The sequence below is a fragment of the Myotis yumanensis genome, unplaced genomic scaffold, assembly GCF_028538775.1.
Source record: "Myotis yumanensis isolate MYYU_CA2020_CCGP unplaced genomic scaffold, mMyoYum1.0.hap1 SCAF_9, whole genome shotgun sequence".
Lineage (NCBI taxonomy): Eukaryota > Metazoa > Chordata > Mammalia > Chiroptera > Vespertilionidae > Myotis > Myotis yumanensis.
This window is the reverse complement of record NW_027223760.1, coordinates 33,286,936-33,308,885: the sequence shown is the minus strand read 5'-3', so window position 1 is coordinate 33,308,885 and position 21,950 is coordinate 33,286,936. Positions and strand designations below refer to the sequence as shown.

Genomic DNA, 21,950 nt, shown 5'->3' with positions numbered 1-21,950 from the left:
TATACAAAGTAACTGTCAGCCAAGATGGCAACCGGCAGCCAGGCAGCTGATGTGAACAGGGAGGCTTGCTTCCTTCAGTGACAGAGGACTCCAACGTTCCCCGCCGGCCTCTGAGCTTCAGTTGGAAACATAGTAACATTTATAGAAGATAAACAAAAGCCCAGAAAGCTCCTGTCAGTCAGCCGGGATCTCAGAGCTGGAGTCGCAACATTGTTTCGAATACAGAAAACAAAGGCCAGAAACCTGCTTTCAGCCGAGCCTCAGAGAGAAAGCCGGCTCTCAGCTCCAGTGACAGCCATAGAAGGTAAATAAATGCCAGAATAAAAAAAAAAAGAAAAAAAGGAGAGGTTTGGAGCTCCAGTCGCCCGCCAGCCTGAAAACGGCCCTCAGCCCCTCACCCAGACTGGCCAGGCACCCCAGTGGGGACCCCACCCTGAAGCAACAAGATGGCGGCTAATTTGCATACTGAAGGCAGGCGGCAGCAGGCAGGGCTGTCTGCGGTCTGGGACCCGGATCTGTGACCCTGCCGGGCAGGATCAGCGGAGCCTCGAGGCCTCCCGGCACCGGGATCAGCGTGACAGGGGGCAGCGCCCAAACCCCCTGATGGCTCTGCAGCTCTGTGTGTGACAGGGGGCAGCACCCCAACCCCCCCACGGGCCCTGCTCTATGTGAGACGGGGTAGAGCCATATCTCCCCATCGGCCCTGCCCTGAGTGTGACAGTGGCGGCGCCCCAACCTCCTGATCGGCCCTGCTCTGTGTGTGACAGGGTGTGGCACCCCAACTTCCCCCCCCCACGGACCCTGCTCTGTGTGTGACAGGGGGTGGTGCCCCAACTCCCCTATTGGCCCTGCTCTGTGCATGACAGGGGGGAGCTCCTCAACCCCCTTGATCAGCCCTGCTCTGTGCGTGACAGGGGGGAGCTCCCCAAACCCCTGATGGGCCCTGCTCTGTGTGTGACAGGGGGGAGCTTCCCAAACCCCTGATTGACCCTGCTCTGTGTGTGACAGGGTACGGAGCCCCAATCCCCCTGATGGTCCCTGCTCTGTGTGTGACAGGGGGCAGCGCCCCAACCCCCTGATCAGCCCTGCTCTGTGCATGACAGGGGGTGGCGCCACAACCTCCCCATCGACCCTGCCTTGAGTGTGACGGGGCAGTGCCCCAACCCCCTAATCGGCCCTACCCCGAGTGTGACTGAGGGTGGCATCGCAACCTCCCGATCTGCCCTACTCTGTGCATGACGGGGGGCGGCGCCCCAACTCCCCAATCGGCCCTGCTCTGAGCCCGACCAGGGGCTGCACCTAGGGATTGGGCCTGCCCTCTGCCACCCGGGAGCAGGCCTAAGCCAGCAGGTCATTATTTCCCGAGGGGTCCCAGACTGTGAGAGGGCACAGGCCAGGCTGAGGGACCACCTCTCCCCCCCCCCCCCCCCCCCCCGCCCCGAGTGCACAAATTTTTGTGCACTGGGCCTCTAGTAAATATATATTGAATAAGTGAATTTTTTAGAAGTTCAATTTTTGTTTTTAGCTCAAGTTTTATTTCAGTTTATTATTATTATTTTTTTTTTTACAGAGAAGAAGGGAGAGAGATAGAGAGTTAGAAACATCGATGAGAGAGAAACATCGATCAGCTGCCTCCTGCACATCTCCTACTGAGGATGTGCCCGCAACCCAGGTACATGCCCTTGACCAGAATCGAACCTGGGACCTTTCAGTCCACAGGCCAACACTCTATCCACTGAGCCAAACTGGTTTCGGCTTTATTTCAATTTTTTAATGTTGTTGGTTTTCAGGAAACATAATGAGAAAATAAGTGAACTAGAAGTTAGATCCTAGTCCTCTGTCTGCCATTTATTAATCTAACATTTCTTGAGCATTTACTATTGGACAGGCACTATGCTGGGTATAGGAAATGATGGGCTAGTGATCAAGAGATTACATAACAAAAAGATTACACAATGATGTCACTAATACAAAATGCACAGGTTACCCTAGCCAGTTTGGCTCAGTGGCTAGAGCATTGGTCCTTAGAATGAAGGGTCCTGAGTTTGATTCTGATCAAGGGCATGTAACTCAGTTGTAGGCTCAATCCCAGGTTCTGATTGGGGTGTGTGGGGAGGCAACTATGTGTGTCTCTCTCACATGAATGTTTCTCTTTCCCTGTCTCTCCCCCACCCTTCCACTCTCTAAAAATCAATGGAAAAATATCCTAGGGTGAGGATTAACAGAAAAAAAAACATGTTGGCACAGAGAAGGGACCAAATTCTGCCTCAAATAGTCACAGGCTTGAAAGAAGAGATGATCTTTGAGATAAGTCTTTAAAAATGAAAGGGAGTTCATCTGGCAAGCAAAGTAAAGAAAGGGAATTCCGTGCACTACATAAATAGAAGAGATAATGGTGGTGATGATTTTTCTGCTAATATCACACATTATCTGAGCTAGAAAATAACAAATATACATAGGGCTTAATTATATGCTATGCATAATTTTAAGGTATCTAGAGTAAGCCACTTAATTTCCAACCCATGAGGTAAGTTACATTATTGACCCCATTTTTAAGGGGCGGAAACTAAGACTTGGAGATTTTCATAGTAAGCAGCAGAGCAGGGATTCTTACTCAGGCACCTGGCTTCAGAATCCATTGCCTTCACTAAAGACCTTAGAGATCACCTATTGATGACATCTCAATAAATAAAAGGGAAGAAATGGGGCCCTGAGCAATAATATTAGATCAAGGACAAGATCTTAGATCCCCTTTCTCTTATACTTCAGGGCTTTATCTGCTCTGGCTCCCTATGATCCCCATGAACTCTCAAATCATGGATGTAGCTCAAAACAACAGGTGTTTAATGAGACCCTATATAATCCTCTGGGTCCCTTACCATGCCTTCAACATTACTCATTTTTCTGTATAACACACTGTATCATGTAATGGTCTGCTGCCATGGTAATTTGGAAAAACTCTAGAAGATAGTATCCTAGGATACTGGCATCCTTGTCCTAGCAATGCTTTATGCTATGTGACATTAGGCAGATTTCTTGACCTTTCTGACCCTTAGGTTCAAAAATAAATGAAATGAGGAGGGAACAGTCAATATAAATTAGTTGGTTAAGAGCCTGGGTTCTCAAATCAGATCTGGATTTGGATCTGAGTGCCTCTGCTCATTAGTTGTGTTACCTTGGGCAAGTTAATCTCTCTAAACCTCAATTTGCTCATCTGTAAAATAGACATAATAGTACCTACTTTATACAGCTGTTACAGTGATTAAACAACACAGTGCCTATAAAATATGTAATGCAAAAGTGTTCTCTGTTAGCTATTTTTTTTTTTTTTTAGTGAGGAGTGCACGGATATGCTTGTGGGTTAGCTACTATTATCATAAGCATTAACAGGATCATTGCACTATACATCACCTATACTTGGAACATTTTTATGGACTTTTTGTTTAATGTAGAATTTAATATGTATAAAAACTCATGCTACATATATGCAAGTTATAAAGCAGTCCATGTCATACTTAGGATCCAGTTATTTTGCAATGGGAGGCCTCCTCACTCCGGATTATCTAGTCTGCATTCCGCCAGGGGAAACATTAGGACAATATTTATTTTCTTAACCTAAGTGCTCCTTTATTTAACAAGGAGCTATTAATTAAGGGCCTTCATTAAAAACTACAAGCAAAATTAAACTACTTATTTGATGAAAAAAATGTGCTTATATATTGTCCAAGCTGGTTTGGCTCAGTGGATAGAGCATCAGCCTGGGGACTGAAGGGTCCCAGGTTTGATTCCAGTCAAGGGCACATGCCTGGGTTGTGGGCTTGACCTCAGTGGGGGACTTGCAGGAAGCAGCCAATCAATGATTCTCTCTCATCATTGATGTTTCTATCTCTCTTTCTCTCTCCCTTCCTCTCTGAAATCAATGAAGATATATATATTTAAATGTGCTTATATTCACTCTTTTTAAGGCCATGGCTAAAGTCTTTGTGCATTTTATGTCAAAGTTCCCTCCCCAAACTTAAAGTGATACATCGGGTAAAAGCCTGAAGGATTCTGGGAGCACAGGTAAGATTATACTTCTACTTGCAGTGGAACTCATCGAAGAGAAAGCGTAAGAATAGAGAGTTGATCATGTATTTGAAAATAAAGGTAAAAATGTGTACATTTATAAGGATTGGGTTTAACTACAACGCACAAAGAAGTGGCTTAAACAAGGTTTATTTGTGTCTCCCACAGAAGTCCAGAGGTAGATTGCCAGGACTGATGGTGTCTCCACGGTCATCACAGACCCCAGCTTCTTCTGTCTTCCATCCTGAAGATCGTCTCATGGTCCCAGATGGCTTTCATTTCAGACATGAAACAGCCAGATATGAGGGTCTGGAGAAGCACAAAGTACAAGACTCCAACAGAGTCACCTCCTTTAAGAAACTTGCCTGAAAGCACCACCAAATGATTTCTGATTGTACCCCCTTGGTAACCTTGAACTGCAAAGATTAGGAATGCAGTATTTCAGCTGTGCACACTGTTACCCCCAATAACACCTGGGTTCTGTAAATGCAGAAGGGATAATGGATATTGGGTAGTATATTAATCATGTTTCCTATTTTCTGTATTTTGTGATGCATTGACATCTTGGGGCCTTGCAGACCAGGGGAGGGACCACCCTCCTCCCAAGTTTAGCTAAGTCCTAGAAATAGTAAATGGCTTGCCCATGAGCATGCAAACCAAGCAATCCTAAGTCCCTGAGTCCATACGCTCCATTAGCCTCCTTTTATCAGGCTTCTACAGTACAGCACACTCCTCCTCTACCCAACATCACCCCAGGGCTTGTACCTGACAACCAGGGGCTGCCTGCATAGCCCAGAGCCTGCTGGAAATTATTTCCACGGTCCAATCCTGAACTTGCTCAGCTTGCCTATCCTGTCTTATCCATCCTTTCCCCATGAAAAACAAAAAAAACAAAAAACAAACAACAAAAAAAACACAATAAAATCTCTGGCCCATACACCCCCGCTTGCTCCTTCTGCCTCCTGACCTACCCTGGAGCTTCCCGTGTGGTCCTGCATGGTGTGGTGTGGTTCCTCCTCTTGGGAACAGTATGTAAGAAACTTCTCTCTCAAAGGCAGTTGTCTCCATGTCTGTCATCCCATCATATCCAATTAAAGCAAATCCCAGTAGCTGGGCCGGCGTGGCTCAGTGGTTGAGCGTCAACCTATGAACCAGGAGGTCACGGTTTGATTCCCAGTCAGGGCATAGGTCCAGGCTGCAGGTCCGATCCCCAGTGTGGGGCATGAAGGAGACAGCTGATCAATGATTCTCTCTTATCATTAATGCTTCTATCTCTCCTTCTCCCTTCGTCTCTAAAATCAATAAAAATATTTTAAAAAATAAAACAAATTCCAGGTATATTATAAGACAAGTAGGCATCTGCAAATCTTTCCCACATTATGGTTTTCCACAACAGAAAGCTGGAATCTAGACATTTAAAAGTTATTTCACAAAATCTGTTTACAACGTATTTGGCAGAAGAAGAAAAAAGTTGCTCGTCTCAACTTATCTTCTAAGCTCCAGGCTCATTAATCACCACCCTGACAAATATAAGCTTAAACTTACATGTTCAAAACTAAACTCATTGCTCTGGCTGTTGTGGCTCAGTTGGTTGGAGTGCTGTCCTGTGCACTGAAAGGCTGCGGTTTGATTCCTAGTCAGGGCACATGCCCATGCTGCAGGTTTGATCCCTGATGATAAATGTCTCCCCTCACCCACCCCACCACCCCCCTTCCTCCCTCTCTATAATCATTAAAACATATCCTCAGGTGAGGATTAAAAACAGAACACAACACTGCACTGTACACTCATTATCTTCCCTCTTCTCAAATCTGCTCCCACATCCATATTCCTTAGTCTCAGAAACAACGTGCCACTACCCACACAGCTGTCCAGGCTGGAGCTTCAGAATTATCTGTTGTCTTTTTTTTTTTTTTTAATATATTTTATTGATTTTTTACAGAGAGGAAGGGAGAGAGATAGAGAGTTAGAAACATCGATGAGAGAGAAACATCGATCAGCTGCCTCCTGCACATCTCCTACTGGGGATGTGCCCACAATCCAGGTACATGCCCTTGATCGAACCTGGGACCTTTCAGTCTGCAGGCCGATGCTCTATCCACTGAGCCAAACCGGTTTCGGCTTATCTGCTGTCTTTTACCAACTCTTCTGTCACCAGTAGACTCTGGGAGGGGGTATATGCTCTTAGTATCCCCAACCCTGAGCCTAATAGGAGCCTAACACATAACCGGTACACAACAAATGGATCAATGTGAACCCCGAATGCCCCTCATGTCACCTCTCACCCCCCCTACCAACCTTTCTAGGCTTGTTCAGTCCCTTTCTAACTGCCTCCAGACTTTCTCCCTCTAACCCTTCACGTACCTTCAATGTTCATTTGATGAGATGTCCATCTTAAAACTTTCTAGAGCAGTGGTTCTCAACCTTGGCTGCACACTAGAATCACCTGGGAATCTTTTTAAAATCCTGAATTCTGGGCCTCATCCTCCGGAAATTCTGTTTCTTTGTTACTAATGTTGTGGCCCCACCCCATAACAAAGAAACAGAATTTCCGGAGGATGAGGCCCAGAAATCAGGATTTTAAAAAGATTCCCAGGTGATTCTAATGTGCAGCCAAGGTTGAGAACCACTGTTCTAGAGCTCCCACTGCCAAAGTCCTCTGCAAGCTTTCAAGGCCCTTTCTGATCTAGCCTGACCCACTCTTCATGGTTCTCTCTCTCACAGCTTCATACACTTTTAAGTTTCTGGGCCTTTGTCCATCCTGATTCTTCTGTTAAACACTAACCTAACTATGCTCTTCTGTGCCCCACACAGGACTTTATTTCAACCATATTACACTTAGCTACACAGGCTCCTATTTGTCCTTCCCACACAACCCTCATCAACCTAAATCAGGAGCTCCTTCAATGCAGGACTCCTGTTATACTCATCCCTACACTCAGGCCTGCAGGATACATGGCATACAGCAAGTATCTAATTGACTTTTGAGTTTAAACAGATGCCCAAATTAATTGTAAAAAGCCATGGAAGAGTAAAAACAAACAAACAACAAAACATATCCCAAGAGGCATATGTGCTTAGTAATCATGGACGTTAGTAACAACAACAAAAAAGATCAAGTACAATACACTGAAGTTAATATGCTCTCATAAGTATCTATGGGATTTGATGCAATGGGCATGGTGACACAGTGACATGCCTTGTTTAAAATAACTACAGCAATAACAATAGCCCGTATGTGTTGAGCACTTGATCCAGTCACTCCGTGCTAATAAGTAAGCTACATATATTATTTATTATGCTCTTCACAGTAGACCTCTAAAGTAGATACTACTATTGTCCCTGTTTATTCACAGAAAACAAAACAACAAAAATCCAAGGCAAGGAGAGTTAAGAAACTCACCAAAGACCACTCAGCTGGTAAGGGAAGCAGGGATTCAAATCCAGGCTTTCTAACAGCATAGCCTTAAGGGAACTAATATGATAGACCACTTTTTCTCAAATGACAGGTGCAACAGAAAAACTAAAATGTCAAGATGTACTACTTTATGGACTAACAAGACTCTGAGGTCAAAAGCACAGGCGAGAGCAAAAGGATGAAGAGGAAAGAGACAAAAAGAGAAATTTCATTACTGTGGCTGCATGATTCTGACGGCCGAAAGAAACATCCACAGTCCTATCACAGACTGTGGGACTAGCACAGAGGCAAATATAGCAGCAAGAGGGGGCTCAAATATTGTCGATACCTGCCAAGTCTCATTCTCCAGTGAGCCTGACAAATTCTAGAACCATCTTCCTAACAATTTCTCTCTCCACAGGAAGGAAACAATGAGGAGCACACACAATGAACTGACTTTAACCAGAAGAGGCACTGCTTGGTTAAAAGAGGAATGTGAGAACCTGGTAGAGACATTAGCTGTGACTTATTTTCCTGTAGGCTATCGAATGAAAATCAGAAAGAGTAAAAAGATAGAGGTATTTCTCCCTCACGTGTGATTCTCCCCCACCAATTATGTATTAAACTAGAGACCTGGTGCATGAAATTCGTGCACTTGGGGGGGGGGGGGGCCCTAGCCCGGCCTGTGCCCTCTCACAGTCCAGGAGCCCTCGGGCGATGTCCAACTGATGGCTTAGGCCCATTCCCCGCAGGTGGACATCCTTAGCACTGCCACAGGAGACGGGAGAGGCTCCCACCACCACCACTCTGCTCGCAAGCCGTGAGCCTGGCTTCTGGCTGAGCAGCACTCCCACTGTGGGAGTGCACTGACTACCAGGGGGCAGCTCCTGCATTGAGTGTCTGCCCCCTGGTGGTCAGTGCGCATCACAGAGACCAGTTGTTCCACCGTTCGGTCGATTTGCATATTACCCTTTTATTATATAGGATTCCCTGTGAGATTCATATGCGTCCTGCATGGGGGGCTGGTCGAAGGTTAGCAGTGAGGAGTTGTGGATTCTAGGGACAATGGGAGTGGGAGGGTGCCAGGAAACAGGCAGTGGGAAGAAAACAAAATGAAAACTTCACATACCTAAGTTCACACTCAAGGTTGCCTCTTTTAAGCTATATGACTTCAATATGCTACTCAACCTCTGCTTAGGGTTTCCTCTTCCCAGGTAAAATGAGGCTAATACTACCTTCTTCCTAGGGTCAAAGTTAAATGAGACAGTGATAAAAGCACTTAGCCTGGCAGGCAGTAAGCACACAATAAATGTCAGCCATTCGTACGATTACTGTAAGAGATTTCTCTAAACTCATTACCTGTGATCATCTCGCATTTTAAATTTGTTTGCTGTTGCTCCCACCTATCTGCATGGCTTATAATGCAAACCCTGACAGATAACTCAGTAAAATGATCCTGCCCTCATTTTCATGTCAGTGTCTAAGTGAACTCCAACTGAAAAACAAATATTCACAATGCACTAAAATGTCGCTGTGCTAGGCTGAGCTGGACAGAGGCAAAGGGTAGTCTGAATCAACGGCAAACCTGCCTTATAGAACTGCATGGCCTAGCCAGGGTGGCTCAGTGGCTGAGCATCAACCTATGAATCAGAAGGTCATGGTTCAATTTCCAGTCAAGGCACATCCCTGAGTAGTGGCTCAGTCCCCAACAGTGGCCGTGCAGGAGGCAGCCGATCAATGATTCTCTCTCATCATTAATGTTTCTATCTCTTTCTCCCTCTCCCTTCCTCTTTGAAATCAGTAAAAATATATTTAAGAAAAAAAAAGAAAAGAATTGCATGTTCTTTAGGGAACAAAGGGAAACTATTACTAATTTCTCCTGAGCTACAAAGATTAGGCTGTAACCCGGTTGGCAATGACAAGGAATTCTCAAAACAGCCACAGAAGCATGTCTTTGGTATTTTTGGATATCTCTAGATTAATCATCCAGTGGTATTTAAGAAATGGATGTTGGCTGAAAACTGTATAGGCAGTGAACAGTGCATCTCATCTGGGTTGGTCTTTACAGTTGGTTGCTCTGGGTTGTGTACACATATTAAGGGGGAAATGAAAGAAAAAGAGGTTAGAAAAAAAAATAAAAGAAGTGAGTGTCTAAGCATGAGATGCCAAGATGCAGATGATGGGGGAAAAAACACGAATGTTTGATTACCTGTTCCCTCCAGTACATGAAGCTGTACTAGCTGAAGGTGACTGAGTTTAGCAAGCCTGCCTTGGAAATAATGGAAAGGTGTTTTTTTTCCCCAAAATGAAAACAGCTTTATTTTTTTCTTATTAAAAAAGTAATACACTTTCAATGCTAAAAATTAAAATTAGGACATATATATAAAAGTTTAAGGAAATAAGGAAAAATCACACAAAATCCCCCCATCCAGAGATCATAACATTTAATGTTTCTTCCTCTAGACTTTTCTAAGTATATAATTATATTAACTGCAAATTTTTTTTTGGAAACTGGGATAACACCACACATGCTGCTTGATACTTTTTCTCCCACTGTTCTATGTATCATACTCCTCTCTCCACTTAACATGGAATCTCAAAATCAGTCACAGAGCAGATTTCGGCAGGTTTATCCGACACCATACCTGAAAAAGGGAAATGTGGGACACACTTGGACCAGATGATCCCCACATTCTATTACTGCTATTGGGTTCCACATATCTCCTCTATGCCTAGACATGTTGGGAGCAGCAGATGGGGCTGCCTCAGTGGGAGGGCAAAGTTCGTACTCCCACAACCTGTCTGATTTCAATCGCCAGGTCTGCAGTACAAAGCACATCTGAGGCCTCCGCGTTGAACACCTGACTCTGCAGGCTCTGCCGCCCCAGCCTCAGAGCCTTTCAAGAAGTCTGCAGGGGGAGTTTGGAGAAGAGGTCCTCGGCTTACGAGGATCTCGTAGGACACAATTTCTGCCCCTGTGCCCCAGGCTCAGAATTCCTTTCAGGTGGTTATTAAGAGTCAATACGCAGTGTGTGAATTCTGAACCTGTTCAAGTCCAGCACCTCCTAAGCTTCAGTGAGCAGCATGCTCTCAGGCAGAGGGGAGAGGACATGTACCCCAGGGCACATATACATAGGCTGGGCCTGACCCAGATGGAATGAATAACTTCTATAGCAGCCAACCTCTAAAACCCTGCAGCAAACTAGAGGCGAACCTGTGGAGGACTGACGCAAACTTTAAGTACTAAAAGGTACACTGAAAAGCTGTGTTTCTTTCATGTGATCCTTGTTAGTAAATTATTAGTACTCTGTAATTTCCAGAACCTTATAATAAAAGCACACAATTTTCTGCATGAATACAAGTTTCTCTTATGTATATGTGCATCCAAACCACGTGGAAAAAGAAAAGGAAAATGTCATACTGAGGCTCCAACCTAGGGAGGCAAGGTTAAAGGTTGGTCAGGGGACTTCCCTGAGAGTTCTGGATGAGAATAAAAGGAAAGAGAATCAGAACCAGAGCCCTGTACCATCCTCTAGAGATGAACTACTTCACCCCTAGCTATATTTCAGGTCTTTATTGCTAGTAAACTTCATTTCATAAATGCTACTATTGAAACTATCCACAAACAAAAGATTTGAAGAAGGCAGGTTAGATACCAACCTGCTCAGCAACTCCCTTCACTTTGGGCTAAAGCTGAATATCCCACTGGGATCATGCATCTTTCAAGACTTATCCACTGTCTGTTCTATACCAAGCTCTCATTAAAGGGCAGGTACACAGAGCAAACAGCTAAGAAAATCAATATTTACAACAGGGAGATAGATGCCTAACATATAGTGATACTCAATAAATACTGAATCAATACTATAACAGAAATGCGCACAAAAAAACAAGGGGTCTTCCTAAAGGACATTATTCCTTTGCTATAGCGCAGATGAACCTGACAGTTCACTATTCTGTATACTTGTACATAGAAACCACCCCTAAAAGAATAAACAATTAGTGAATGTCGCATTAGACAGCAACTACCAAGGTTGATGGCACAAAAAGGGAAGTGGAGAGCAACAGTCAGGAGAAAGGAGAAATATTATCATTTTATATAAAAGAATATTTTAATTTTTGTCCTTAGAAACTATAAAGGCTATACATGATTTGGAAATGAGACTATACCAAACACTGGCCAAAGAAGAGTGGTCCGCTCTATGCCTTCTCTTTTGTCTGGTCACTCAGAAATATAATGTTATCTGTAAAGAAGCCAGAGTATAAATATTATTTTCAGAACACTTTTCCCATCCCATTTAATCATTCCCCTCTAATACATATATACTTCAGTGCTGTTACGTAAAAGGATTCTATGCCAATTCTCAAAATACTGAACAACTCTTGCTGTTCCCTAGAGGTATATACAATTGGCAGGATGGAGCTCAAAGCTGGGCTTCGGCTATCTGTCAACAATTCAGACCTTGTTAAAAGAGGTGGCATATTTCTTTTCTTCCCTGAACAATTAAGGTCTTCTCAGCAATGACTCTCTACCAAACAACAAGTCACAAACTTCAAAGCTTTCAATGCTCAGGCAGGTGCCATTAAACAGGCAGCACATCCTCACGTAGAAAAGGACCAGGCATAACACTCCTCATGCTGGAGGTGGGGGGAAGGACGGGGTTCAACACATGGCCTTGTCGGCAAGGACAGATTTATTTATGTTTTAAAGGAAGTTTGAACGCTCACATAGAAGACATTTTATTTTTAAATGTTAAAACAGAATGACTTTTTATATACTCATTCTTTGGAAAAGATTGACTAATCAATATTACAAAGAGAACATTTTTATCTAAGAACATCAGACATTACTCTTAAAATGCTGTTCCAGACAGAGTTAGTTTAGGACATGCAAAGAAAAAGAATTAGTAATACTTCCTGTATAACTCCAAAAGATCTAGATTCTTTTAACTTTGGAATTATTTAAAAATGGTTATTATATAATGACTGAATAATTATTGACTATCCAGTCTTCAAAAAATGGAATATTTTGGTGCAGAATGTTTATTTCAGAAGAGATTGTTAGAACTGCATCACTGTGTAAAGACAAGAGTGCCATTTGGTTTATAGTAAAATATGAAAGTGGTAAATGCTTCATAAATAAATAGTTAATAGAGATTTAGAAATTGTCAATTATTATGTTATTAGAAGCTTGGTTTCCCACTGCTGAAATCATAGGTGTAGATCTATATACCATATGGAGATCTGGAAAAAAATTTGAACAGTTGGATATGGCCAAAGGAAGAACAGGACATGGAGGAAATGATTTACTGTCAAGACACTCAAGAATTATGAAAACAAAATGGTCATGAAGAACCTTGTCTAAGGTCTGATAATGAAGGCAGAAAATTACCCATGCTGGTTTTTAAGGTCAATATACTTTCAAAAAAGCCAGTAAGAAAATACATATTGTAATTATTATTTACAACAAATTGTAATTTACCAATATGGTTTGGTGGGTAAAACATGAACTCTGGAGCAAGGAAGAGAAACATTTAAAAAAAAAAAAGTGTTAAGTAAAACAGACTTAAGTTGCCCTGGTCGGTTTGGCTCAATGGATAGAGCATTGGCCTGTGGACTGAAGGATCCCAGGTTTGATTCTGGTCAAGGGCATGTACCTCAGCTGCAGGCTCGATCCCCGGCCCTGGTCAGAGTGTGTGTGGGAGGTAACCAATCGATGTGTTTTTCTCACATTGATTTTTTTTTTCCTCTTTCTCCCTATCCTTTCCACTCTCTAAAAAAAATCAATGGAAAAATATCTTCTGGTGAGGATTAATAAAAGAGACTTAAGTTCTCAGATGTCCAGCCTTCAGAACTATAAGAAAATAAATTTCTGTTGTTTAAAAAAAATGAGCGAGACTTAAGACACATGTAATAATGTAAGATAATGTTTGGATTTATTGAGCAATCAAGGAATTCTGAACACTGTGATAACTGGTAAAAACAATTTTTAACAGTAATTTCTTAACAGCACTGTAGCTGTGTTTAAAGTGGAGCCCATATCTTTCAGAAATACCTACTGAAATATTTATGGATGAAATAATATAACATCTGAAATTCAAAATAACCCAGGTGGAGGAAAAGTGGCTGGAAGTTTAGATGAAGTAGTATCAGCTCTCAGTTAATAATTGTTGAAGCTAAATGATAAATGTTTTTAAAAAAAATTTCTCTCCACTTTTGTATGTGTGACATTTTCCAAAATGAAAAATTTAATTTTTAAATAATTTTGGCATGACTCAGAAGATCCTAAACATTGAGACATTATTACTACAATAAAATGTCTTTCATTCTCATCTACTTATCTATAAAAACAAAGTTTCTCGGTGTTTATATCCATAAAAATGAACAAAAGAACAGAATCAGTTCTTAACTACTGTCTTATTTTAGCACTTTCTCCAAGAATGGGGAAAAAAGAACCATGATAACACAATGAAGAAGAAATGTAACATTGAGCATCTTACTGTCAGAATTTTAAAAAATATTTTAAAATTTCTATTTATGTATGTATTTTTCTTACAAATATAACTGGATGAGTAATAGAAGATGCTTAACTATACAATCTATTAAGATACGCTTCGGAGGAGAAAATGGGATGGGAAAACAAGTTCAGAGAAAAGGGAATACAGTCATGTGCCATTTAACGATGAGTATAGGTTCTGAGGTATCGTTTGTTAGGCAGTTCCATTGTTGTGCAAACATTGTAGAGTTCCCTTACACAAACCTAGACAGTATAGCCTACTACACATCTAGGTTGTATGATATAGCCTAGTGCTCCTAAGCTACAAGTCTGTACAGCCTATTACTGTACAAAAATACACAAGATTAATCCTACCAGACCTGAAGCCCTGAACCTAACGGTCCCCTATACCTGAGCTCCTGAGCATTAAAGAGAAAAAAACCAACATAATATAGAAAAATGTTATCGTTACATGCAAACAAGTGGTTAGAATATGATGGAACTTGGAGACATTGTAGAAAATAGGTCTACCTTTCATCTACCTTTCATCTAGTGCCAATATTCCACCTTTGTGTGGAAATTACCAAAAAATCGGTACAGCGGTCTGGTAGGGTTAAGTCAAGCACAAGAAAAAATGATGCAATCAAGAGCTGCTGGGTGTAACACCCATTCTGTTTATAGCAAAGTTTTTTTTAAGAAGTAGAGAGAGTACAATCTAAAATAATGATAAAAAGTAAATACACAAACCAGTAACAGTCATTTATTATCAAGTATTTTGTACTATATATAACTGTATATCCTGTATTTTTATACAACCGGCAGCGTAGGTTTGTTGATACCAGCGTCCCACAAACACGTGAGTAATGCACTGTGCTTGAGATTACAATGGCTATGATGTCACTAGCCGCTAGGAAATTTTCAGCTCCATTATAATATTACTAGAGGCTTGGTGCATGACATTCGTGCACTGGGGGGTGAGGGGGCAGGGTCCCCTCAGCCTGGCCTGCACCCTCTTGCAGTCCAGGGCCTCTCGGGGGATGTCCACCTTCCGAGGGATCCTTAGTGCTGCCGTGGAGGTGGGAGAGGCTCCTGCCACCACTGCTGTGCCCGCCAGCCATGAGCCTGGCTTCTGGCTGAGTGGTGCTCGCCCTGTGGGAGCGCACTGACCACCAGGGGGCAGCTTCTGCATTGAGCGTCTGCCTCTGGTGGTCAGTGTGCATCATAGTGACCAGTCATTCCACCATTTGATTTGCATATCAGGGCTTTATTATATAGGACTAGAGGCCCAGTGCACAGATTCATGCACCGATGGGGTCCCTTGGCCTGGCCTGAGGGTATCAGGCCACAACCGGCTCTCCAACATCCTCTGAGGGGTCCCAGATTGCGAGAGGGTGGTTCTCAGGTGACACACCCTGGAATAGGTCGCCCTCCTCTCTGGTTCTAGGTGTGTCACCCGAGAACCGCAGCTGCCAAGTCACCACAGCTCGGCAGCTCCTGCGTTAAGCATCTGCCCTCTGGTGGTCAGTGCACGTCATAGCTACTGGTCAGAGCGTCTGCCCCTGGGTAGTCATTGTGTGTCATAGTTACCAGTCGGATGGTTGAATGGTCGGTTAGGCTTTTATATATATAGATAATACCACTGCTGTGTATGTGGTCCTTTGTTGACTCAAACGACATTATGCGGTGCATGACTGTACTATAAAATTTCCAAATGTTGAAGAACTTGTTCATAGATTTTTAAAAAATGATGATTGATATCAAATTGCTATGTTTAGATCCATTAATACATTGAAGAATAACAATATTATATTGAAAAAATGTTAATGTCAATTTAAAGATGTCCAAATGGATATAGTTTTCAAAATTTTTGTAGAATTTTCAAAACAGTTTGAAAACTGCTCTAGGGGATAACTTCTTCACCTTCTTTAAGCTGTGTCCATCTTTTCTAAGTTATTTTAATGAGAATAGTGATTTAAAACAAAACCATCATGGTAAGTACCAAAGAGGTTCTGAATACTAGTAAACCTGCACAAATGTCTAATGCCACTCAATTAATCTAACTCTATCTTCCCACATGCTTCTCCCTATTTAGGCCATATCCTTCAAAGACTCTAACTCCAATAAGAACTGGCACAGATAGTTCAATGTATACTCTACTCAACATTACTTGTGAACTAAGAAGGTCTGAGTGTAGAGGTAATTTTCTAAAGGAATAGGTAAGCGTAGAAACTCATAGCAAGCCCACAAAGCACACTCAGCATTCTTCTAGTGAGCTGCCTTAAAACCTCATTAGCATCAGTATCTCAGCCCCAGTGAAAGTTGCTTATAACACAACCAAGCTTTTAAAGAAGGGAAAGAACAGCTGTTATCACAAGCTTACCAGCTATGATTGTTGTTGCTTGTCGCCTCACATTATTTTTATCCATATATTCACCATAGTCTACTTTCCCTTCCACATAAATTCGAGACCTGAAATAAAATGTACAGTTTTTAGTCTGGAGATTCTAATATGCTTTACAAGAGTCAGATCAGGGGCAGTAATGAGAATACACTAAGGATGAAATATGTAATCACACATAACCTCATTTCTGCTACTACTATTTCATAAAGTTCAAAATTAAGTGTACTGAAACAGAATGTACACACATTCTCATCTCAGTAAAATGACTCATCTCAGTAAAAAGGACAATGTTTTCATCCTTGAGCTGACTGTGGTCCATAAGGAAGTTTAAAAAAATTTATTCAAAATCTTAAGCTAAAATTAAAAAAAAAAAAATTTTAAAGGCAAAGATAGTAAAAATGAAAGAGTAATCTAGTGACAGCCTTTAAATATCTAGGATTGATTTCAAATGTGTCATTTTCCTTGACCTTTGATTTTGGACTCCCTAATAGATTTGATTTTCACTTATTTTTCAATTCCTAAAGTTTTCCTCAAGAGACTTAGATAATTAAAATTCTAAATAGAGGTTTTCAGCTTAGTATTTCACTCAGTTAATTACTAAGACTATTTCTGCACTATCTAGAAGGATGAGCTAGAAGACACACCAGGTGAAATTGCATAGACATTTTCCTAGAAATTTTCTACATGTTTATATGTGTATATGCACATTACTCAGACATAGATACATACACAAATGGTGAAGGAGGTACATATGAAGAAAAGGCATGCAGTTATGGGAAAGAAATTGAAATTGTAGTGGCTGCTGAAATTACTTTTCATGAAATATGTTAACTGTGAATACAACTGCTGTTAAACACACCCTTTTGTCCTGTGGATTTGGAAAAAGCACTTTTTATTCATAATCAATACAAGCATTTCTAAAGGGACCTAGGTAGCCTATATAAAATAGTCAAATATAAAAAACTGACGTGTATAGGACCATAATACCTCACTGTGCCAGGCTTCACATTCCAGGTCCTCTGCTAAGGCCATCATGTGGAGGACAAGACGCACGACCCAGCCGTCAGTGATGCTGCCTTGTTCACAGGGCACTTGGTACATTTTGCCTTCCCTCTGGCCTCATCTGCTCCTATTTATATTCACGTCCTATTTTCCCTAAACTTTAAGTTCTTAGAATGCTAAACCAGGTTTTATACACCTTTCACACAGAACAACACCTGCATATACTATTAAGCACTGAATGAATATTTCCTGAGTTAATATAAATTGATAGTACTCAGGAACAAAGGAATTACACAATTCATGAGAACACTTGTTGTCAGTTTTTAAACCATTCAAACTGTAAGATTCTTCCTGCCCCCACTTACCCCTTTTTCACATACTGATATGCCACATCTCTGAGGCCTGGTCGGAATACTGAAATTCTGTGCCATGTTGTCTTTTGACTGACATCACCTAAATCACAAGAATAGGAAACATGGTGACAAATGCCAACAGACAAAATAAATGCCAAAGAACAACATGCCTGGCAAAACCAACATCACAGTGTCAAAGAGAACAAAACAAAGTCAGAGAAGAATGGTCTTTGCTAAAAGTAACTTATCTCTAGTTAATTAAAACTAAACAATGCCTCTTTATTGCTGATAAAATTATCACCCCAGTCATTTATACTCACCCATTTGGTAGGCTTCACTTTCTCCTGATTTCCACATTTCATTTGTTGCTAGAGAAAATATTGTGACTGGGTTTTTCCCTTCCACCTGTCTCATGACAGGATCCTGACCAACTCGCCCCAGTAACTGCACACGATTCAGGGCTGAAATACAATGTATAGATAAAATGAGGTTCAGAAAAGTGTCCTGAAGAGGGAAATCAGTTGAAATAACACATAATGAGAAGCTGGGAGGAAAAAAAGGTTGGTAAGAAAGGAGAAACTATTCTTAGAGTAGCCCACAAAACAAATACCAGTATTAAGTAAGCTCTTTATCTTAAATTCTTCTCTAAAATACCTTTAAAAAACCGTGTCACTAAAATAACATCTAAGATCTGAAAATCTTTATAAATACAAGAAAATATTTCTGTGAAACAACGGGTTTCATAAACTTTCAGTCCCTCAGACAAATAGCACATAACGCTAGGTAACTTAGATAACCAACTACGACTCAAGGAAATTATATGGCAGGAAAGTGACAAGAGGGAGTGAGATCTGATTGATAAAGAAGGGCCCAATTTACACTAGGCCCTGCAGCCTGATGGGGCAAGGCCAAGATCCAAGAGGCAAATGTGAGCCAAAGGCATGGTGACTTACAGATTATAAAACACCAGTGCACCCCTGCAACACATTTGAGAGAACATTAGCACATTGCTACAAATATACTTTAAACGTGGAAATTAGCTACTACTTACATCTTTCCAGAACCAAGCTGCTTACTGCTTCAGACTCATGTCTTACAAATTTATGAAACACCTAAAGTGGAAAAAATGAATAAAATGGATGTAAGTTTTTGGAATTTTCAGGGAAAAGCAAATGCAGACAGAAGACCTACTCACATATGGTCACCATCTAGTCAGCTGCTCCTACAGCATATACATCCACGGAAAACAAGAGATGTGCTTCCCATGTTCTCCATCACACGGTGCCAGAAGGACCATGCAACACTTAAGGGCAGCCCACTACAGAGCCCAAAGGTACAAAGGAGGCACTAGAGAGCATGCCCGAGAAAGTTACTTTATGGCCCTCTCCTGTTTCTTTTGTGATAACCCTCCTGTTTATGATGCTTCTGTGGCTGCACACAATAGGTAAAATCCAACATATGCTGAAAAAACTCATGCTTTCAATAGGCCAATAAAAAGGTCTAAGATAAACAAATTTGGTTCCCTGATAAAGTACAAAGATATGTCCAAATCAGTTCGTCAGAGAAAGGTAGTTGCTGGCACATAACAGCAGCACTCAATGATAATAACAGCTGTCGTCACTCAATTCCAGCTAAGTGCTTCAGCTCTTATCAATTCATCCTCAGAATATACCTATAAACTATGCAAAATTGTCCCCACTTTAGAGATGAAAAAAAAAATGAAGTTCAGAGAGATGAAGTAACTTGCCCAAAACCCTACAGAAAGCAAGGGGCAAGTCATGCCTAGAACCCAGAACCTTTGGCTGCTCTCCTCAGTATGCGGAGATGGGTTGGGAGGCAGTCGACAACAAAGAAGGTAGGTAAGGGTGTGCAGGAGGCAGCCTATCAATGATTCTCAATGTGTGTATATATATGTATAAATATGTGAATATATATATATACACATACACATGTGTATATATATATGTGTATATATATATATATATATATATATATATATATATAGTTTTTGTTAAGAAAAGAGTTTCAACTTATTCTGCATTATCAAGATCATCCTGCACAGACTACATGGACTCTTCTGTGAAGAGTCACCTCACAGTGTGATCTGACCCTAAATTCCTAACTGGGCAGGTCATAGTGGGTAGTCATTCCCCAAGCATATAACTTTTATGTAGTGAAAGGTTTATCTCTGCCTGAAGCAAGCCATTGTTTCTGTGCATCTAGGTTAACTCACGTTGGAAATAAGCCACAACTACCACCTTCAAGAGAGTACATAATCCTAACTACCTTGTAATGCAGTGGTTCTCAACCTTCTGGCCCTTTAAATACAGTTCCTCATGTTGTGACCCAACCATAAAATTATTTTCGTTGCTACTTCATAACTGTAATGTTGCTACTGTTATGAATCGTAATATAAATATCTGATATGCAGGATGGTCTCAGGCGACCCCTGTGAAAGTGTTATAAAGGACAGCCAAAGGGGTTGCGATCCACAGGTTGAGAACCGCTGTATGCAATCCCCACCTTGCTCTCTCCCACTTCCATGTAATCTTCCCTAAATTTCCTTCTTAATCTCAATAGCATCATGAAAGAAGCTGCAAAACTGTTATTCTCCAGAGCATTTCAGTACTTGTTCACAGGCATGTGTCCGCATTTTGGCTCAAACTCTCATAAAATTTCACACAAAAAAAGAAGGTAGGTGGTCAGAAAAGGAACCACATGCCTTATAGAAAAATGCTGGGACAATGATTCTCAGTCTTTGGATCAATAAAGATTTTAAATGTTCTCGAGCTGATCTAAATGTAAGTAACATGTTTTAATAAGGAATGACTCCCCATTATACATATATATGAAAAACTAGAAAATATTTTTGTTTCAGTGAACATTATTTACACAGGTAAAATCTGTCTCCAAACCTCCATATCAAGTACACATAGAGTGGGTGAGCTCAAAGTTCTTTTGCCTCTGCAGTCAAAAGCCTGAAGAAATCTAAACAGCACAATTATGGAAAAGTGATTGATTACCTGCAATACAGGTCTTCGAAACATTGCTTCTACTTTTCCTACAATCTAATTTTTAGTCCTTTCCTGAAGGAAAAAAAAGGGGGGGGGGGTAAATTAATACTACATCATATAGCAAGAGCACAAATTCACTAATCCTAAATTCCTAACTTGCATTCCTGATATTTATGCAATCCATCTTATGACCATACACATCAACATCCCTGCACCTTTGACGAGTTTTCCCCCCAAAGGAAACCTTACACCTGTACCTTTTTTATCCCCTTTAACTTCCTCCTCCTCCGACCCATACAAAAAGTTCCTATTCTGAGTTATTCTCGTTTCCATTCTATTGTCTTCTAAATTTTTATTAAAAGGCAAGCTCCCGGAGGGTAGGGATTTTTGTCGGATTTACTCACAGTCAAGTCCAATCCACCTAAAACAGTTCCTAACACATATGAGGGCTCCATAAATATTACAATGTCATGAAGGGACTTAAATCGGAAACTTGTTGCTGCAAAAATTGCCTCCATCCCGGTTAGTAAAGACTAAGGCAGATTCCTGGGCCCCGGCCTCACCGCCGGGGCTCCCAACCAGCCAAGTAGAGGGGCGGGAGGGGAGAGGGAACGCGGAGTCCTCCCCGCGCGGAAAGAGAAGGGACAGACAGCGACAGCACAGCACCACCTCCAGACCGACGCGGGGCTGCACGGACACCTGGCACAGAGATCACGCCTTCCTCCCGCGCTCACCGGACGCTCCAGCCGGGCAGCTCCGAGACCGGAGGACACTTCCCGACGCGGCCGTGACGCAAGACTCGCGAGAGGAAGGAGAAACCGGAAAGGCCGTGGCGTGCCTGATGGAAATGCTGCCGGCCATCGCCACGGGAAACACGCCCCCAGAACGCGTTAGTTCCGGGACCTTTTTTTCTGAGTCAACACCGCCAAGTGGTGAGTGGCGCTGATTTCAAGTTTATCATGAAACGAAATTATTTGATGAGGTTCCCACCCCGGCCCGGGAGGGGGCGAGGTAAGCGGCACAAAAGATAGCTCCGCCTCTGGAAAACACTGGAAAGGTCCCGGCCTCCTAAAGCAGAAAACAAGAAAAAGGTGTGGGGATAGGGCTTAGAGCGCCAAGTAAGGAGACGCCAAAATATTGGCAATCAAGGTAAATATTTTAATTCAATGTTTAAAAAAGTCCAAATCAATGAAAAAAATCCGTGCTGAGCAAAAAATTGAAA

The 21,950-nt window shown here is 41.8% G+C and overlaps 1 protein-coding gene across 4 annotated transcripts; it reads right to left on the bottom strand.

Moving 5' to 3' along the window:
- Positions 1-11,555: 11,555 nt before the first annotated feature.
- On the bottom strand, positions 11,556-21,532 carry SSBP1 (single stranded DNA binding protein 1). Of its 4 annotated transcripts, none has more exons than XM_070424048.1 (7): positions 21,463-21,532; positions 20,738-20,800; positions 18,766-18,826; positions 18,035-18,175; positions 17,727-17,814; positions 16,339-16,427; positions 11,556-11,706 (listed from the first exon to the last, which is right to left on the bottom strand). In XM_070424048.1, the coding sequence occupies exons 2-7, from the start codon at positions 20,759-20,761 to the stop codon at positions 11,663-11,665; spliced, it is 447 nt and encodes a 148-aa protein (XP_070280149.1). In that variant the 5' UTR covers positions 20,762-20,800; positions 21,463-21,532; the 3' UTR covers positions 11,556-11,662. The 4 variants fall into 4 exon arrangements, with proteins under 4 accessions (XP_070280149.1, XP_070280150.1, XP_070280148.1 ...); XM_070424049.1 differs by having other exon boundaries at positions 21,428-21,504; XM_070424047.1 differs by having other exon boundaries at positions 21,398-21,503.
- Between the last annotated feature and the right edge of the window lie 418 nt (positions 21,533-21,950).